Source organism: Octopus bimaculoides, chromosome 2 (assembly GCF_001194135.2).
Source record: "Octopus bimaculoides isolate UCB-OBI-ISO-001 chromosome 2, ASM119413v2, whole genome shotgun sequence".
Taxonomy (NCBI): Eukaryota; Metazoa; Mollusca; class Cephalopoda; order Octopoda; family Octopodidae; genus Octopus; species Octopus bimaculoides.
Window position 1 is genome coordinate 29,001,501 of NC_068982.1, and position 5,321 is coordinate 29,006,821.

Consider the following 5,321-nt stretch of genomic DNA (forward strand, 5'->3'; position numbering starts at 1 on the left):
TATATATATATATATATATATATATATATATATATATATATATGTATATATGTATATATATATGTATATATATGTGTATGTATATATATATATATTTATATATGTATGTGTGTATGTGTCTGTGTGCATCTGTGTGTGTGTGTGTGTGTGTGTGTGTGTGCGTGTGTGTGTGCGTGTTTTATTTCAAATCTGTGATCTGAATGACACAAATCTCTGATTATAAAATCATAAAAATGTAGACATCAGTAGTTTTTCCCCTTAACTTCACAACCATGAGAAACCATGTTTTGTTTTATGTTTGCCATCGAATAACCAGTCTTTAATTTCCCATGTCATTATTTCTAATTTCGGCTGGGTTAATTTAATACCAAATCGAGTGGATGGCTATATTCGCAATCTTAAAACCCAATATCATTTCTCCAAATAATCTTATCCCATTTCCCTCTCTATTTGTACTCTATGAAATTCATCTAAGTTTTAATCAGACTAGTTTTTTGAGAATAATTATATTATGCCCTAAGTATATTTTTTGTCTTCCTGGTTTGAATTTTCATTCATAACCCGTGTTAAATCTCTAATATAATACATGAGGGCATGTGCTAGTATTGAATTAGAAGTAGCCAATACATCGTGATGCTTCTAGAACGTCATTTTCATTAATTCCATGATTGTTTTATTCTTTCAAGTTTAATTTAAATGCAAACAGACGATTATTTTTATTTCAGAGAAACATTAAAAAATTTCCATTATCAGTAGTTTACTGTTATTTTAATTATCAATCATTTAAATCAATTAATTTTTCATCTCATGATGCACACCTGCACTATATTACGATATACTGTCAATACTATAAATTTATACAAAGGAATAAGTTTACCCTATTTCCCAGTTACATTATGATTTTATATTAGCAAAATCAATTGTTTAGAAACACTAAGGTAATTCCTGTCATCTCTCTCCACACCAAACTTATCTCTCTTTATTCAAATCTTAGGTGTAGGGTACAGTTGGCATGCAACACAGTTATATTAATGCTTGAAATTTTACATTCAAAATATTGTTATATATGAAACGGTTGCATGAGGTAACTGGGAAGATAGACTAATAACCTCCAAAGGAATGGACAGAAATAAAGTAAAATAAGACTGTGAAGGGTGATGAGGAAATGAAAGCAAAATTATAGAATATATGTGTGTATGTTGTAGAAAGAGAAACATATAGAACGATAAAAATTAATAGGAAGTTCTGTTGATAATTTATTAAGGCGGAAGAAGGTAAGGCCAAAGAAATATAAAAGTGTTTGATTTGTTTGATGCAAAATCAAAAATATATAACCTAAGATAAGAATTTTGAAATAGAATCATGAGTTCTTATATTCAATAGGAATGTTGGCGGGTTGGTCATAAGAAGCAGTACTTCCTTCAAATTATAATGGTCAATCCTAGATGTTATCAAAATGAATGTACCCATGATCAGTCCAACGCAGTATATCACGCTCTGCAATAAACACATTGATTCAGAGTCGAGTTTCCTGTTTTTTTAGTTTGCTTTTTTTTTATGTTTTCCGTACATTAATTGCAAAATGTCAACAAAGACACAGTCTACTCCTGGAGGATTCGCACTCTCTATGTAACGTGAGTAACTGGGGAATTTGTCCGTTATCAAGTCTTTTAATCCACCACACCTGAAATATTAAACTAAATATACATTTAATATAAGGTCTAACGCCATCTTGATACTCTGAAATATCTCAAATATACATCTTTAAGATGATTGTCTTACTCCAGTTGAACAAATAATATTTTAATGAATTTTCTTTGCATACATTTTCTATGCAATTATTTAACTTCGCAGATATATGGTCCTCAATATTTAATGAAAATTTCATCTCTTTCAGCTTACATACCTTGTTTTATTTTACTAAATTTTCTTGTAGCATTGTTTACAAGTGACGTTTCAATTTCTGAATTATCTATTGTTTTTTCTACTCATGGAATTCATGTTATTGTATTGTGTTATATATTTATGTTATTGTAATTGTTGTTTATTATATTGTAAATGTACTTAATACATATGTGTGTTGTCATCTTGTAATAATTGTTATTTTGTACGTTTTGTGGTTTTGCCTCCCGCGCTATTATTGCTATTTGACACCCGCGACCCCTTTGCTTATTGATCATTAAAAAAAAAAAAAACATTGCAGAAAAGCTAAATATGCAACAACTGACCCACAAATAGTAATAATTATTATACCAAACACAACCACAGAACACAAACACACACACGCACGCACATACTCGCGCGCGCGCGTACATACGTACATTCACACACATTCACTTAACATATACATAAACTCATACATGCAAATGCTAGCAAGCTTCAAATGACAAGATGATTTAGATAACTATTCATGTAATTTCATATGTAATATGCACATGTAAATATATATAAAATATCAAAATATTTATTTGTGATACTATATACATACAAATACATTGATACACAAACACACATGTACGTAAACACACATACACCTACGAATATATGGCCATCATATTTTGTGAGCAACACATATTTACATGCATGGAGTATAAGAATTCGGATGTGCATGTATCACTACAGGTAATTATGTAAATATGCGTCAAAGCATATTGATAGCGAGTTAAGCAAAAACTAAGCAATTCCAAAGATGCGTGCACACTTGCGTCTTAAGTTTATACATATATACAATGGACTATACAGATGTTGCTAAAATTTGTATCGCGCTTGTTTGTATTTTTCAGAAATAACCAAGGTCCACTGTCTCGAGTGGACAGGCAACCATCAAGAGAGTATGTGTGTCTCTTTATTGTGACTAAATTCATACTTCTGTTTTGTCATGTCATGATAAAATAGGGCTTCCTAACAACCATGTCCCTTGCAAAAAGCTAAAGGAATACGTCTACTCTTTGAAACGACAATTTCCATCTGCTTCGCGCTTAACATTGCATGTTATAATAAGTTGAAGGAAAGACTGCAATTGAAGTAAAGCATAATTGTTAATACTAAGTATAACAGATTATTCTTGAACTTTTAACTAAATGGTTCTGTTATTTACAAACAAAATCCTTTTCTTTTCAACACAACTATATTTCAAAGTGTAACACTAATTCTCCTTTCAAATGTAACACAGAAATTATTGTTTATGTCATGAATGTAAATAACACTATTCCTATCTTTCTACAATACTTCAATCCTAACCTTTTTTTTTAATATAATTATTCAATATATCGTTCAAAGCATAACATTTCTTACTTATTTTCTCTTTACGTATAACAAATATGCCTTCTTGAGATTATCATTAATATATTTGTTTAAATGATAAATAACATAACCTTTTTAATGTGATGTGTCATGTAATATATATTTTAAGATATATCGATAATTTGCTTATTGGTTCAACACGAAATTTCTACTTTTCTGTATGAGAAAATTATTTATACATAACCCTATCATTAATCGTTAAAAGCGATAATTCCATTTCTCACACTTTCTTGTTTTTTTTTAATTCAAATTTAAATATAAAATAGATGTAGACTAATGTATCATCGAATAATTTATTGATAAGAAATTACCACACATCATCACTTCCTTAACTGCGGCTTTAATAATTTCATTCATTTCCTTACCTTGTCATGGACAGTTCATTTGTCTCTTGTAAATTGTCACGTAAATCATACAGATTCAGTTGAATTATAAAGTTAGAAATAAACAATCGTTGATCATGTTAAATTCCATTAAACAACTGTTTCGGAAGGACTGAATAGTTTAATAAGATGATAATGTTAATAATCACATAAATAATCGCATTGTCTGTATTATTTACCCTTGAGTTTAGCCAAAATTAATTTCATTAAAAAGTAGTTGAAAATTTTCAAAAAGTAGGGATTATGTTAGAAGGTAGCCCAAAACCAAAACCTTGGTTGTAAATTAAGAATATATAAAAGAGGAATTGCTTTTTCATCGGTTCTAAGATAATTAGTTGATTATATGATATTCAGTAGGATTCTTACCTTTAAATATTAACAAGCTCAAGTATCATGCCGCCATGAAAAGTAGCTCAATCAACAACGTGCAGCCCAAACTGCCAATCAACCTTGTCGATCAACAGTTTGACAGTGAAAGCAGATATAGAAGAATAAATAGAATTTCGGTGTGAAATGTCAAACTTTTCCTAAGTGATTGACGTCCAGAATAATATCACGAATAATTATGCAATATCTGCAAGTTTGTAAGAGATAAGACTCAAATCTTTATGATTTATTTTATTCAATCACTGCAAAAAGAGAATTCGCAATGCAACCTTTTTCGAGACTTTTGAATATCTATTAATGATTTCTGGCATGGACACAAGTCTGCAAATTTTGACAGAGAATTATAGTTGGGCTTAGAGCATGTCATATATTTTATTTTATTGACTTCAGAATGATAAGTAGCAAAGTTAATTTCGGCTAGATTTAATCACAGAACTTAAAAGAATGTAACGAAATACTGAGAAGAACTTTGTCGTCTCTCTTTTTACAGACTCTTAAAGATCAGTCTTCGGGTTAACCTTCTTCGTGATTAACAGAAAAAGTGATTAACAGTCTATAATCATCTAAAGTCTTTCGAGTGGCTTACAATAATGCAAATAAGAAATCTAATTTCACTTCTCGCAAAATTACTGGGAAAGTATCTACGATTGTTCACGTTTTAGACATATTTTTATTAGACACAATGAAGTAACAATTAGAGACAATTTAAGACAGTCGGTGGTTTCAAGCGTATCAATTTTCAGTCTCAAGTTGGCTTCTTACTAATGTTTGATATATTACATAGAAATTTTTAGAAATTAATTTACTCATAATATATTTTCATACTGTAAAGTTAGTACACGTATATTATTTTTACGTTACAGAGATAGAGCACAAATGATTTCCATCTAATGAATTTAATGCTTCATTTTCCAAATTACATCCTTTATCAATTTTATTGCTTTTCTTCACTTGTTGAATTTTCTTTCCTTCTCCTTTTCTTTTCTTTCTTCACAGCGGTTTTCGATCAGTCATCTGAATTTCATAATAGCTATACTGAATTGCCTATTTCACGGCTATTTATATCTGCTATACCAAATACACACACACACCTTTATACATAACCTTCTATTCCATATATATATATATACTCGGTAATAGCTATTCCTTCATTTCTAAGTATTTTTCTTCTTTCCGTTTCTTCTATGACATGTTGGTGTTTCTGGCGACTAGGAAGTCCAACTTTTATATATATATATATATATATAT

At 29.7% G+C, this 5,321-nt stretch overlaps 1 protein-coding gene across 2 annotated transcripts in view; it reads left to right on the plus strand.

The window, feature by feature from the left end:
* LOC106879676 (protein madd-4) overlaps positions 1–5,321 on the plus strand; it is a 250,318-nt gene that overhangs the window by 210,127 nt on the left and 34,870 nt on the right. Inside the window, exon 6 of one of the 2 annotated variants that reach the window (XM_014929350.2) lies at positions 2,784–2,831. The exons of the other annotated variant lie outside the window; for it this stretch is intronic. Within the exon in view, the coding sequence (XP_014784836.1) occupies positions 2,784–2,831 (48 nt within the window). The remainder of the gene's footprint in view (positions 1–2,783; positions 2,832–5,321) is intronic. 2 annotated transcript variants of the gene reach the window in all.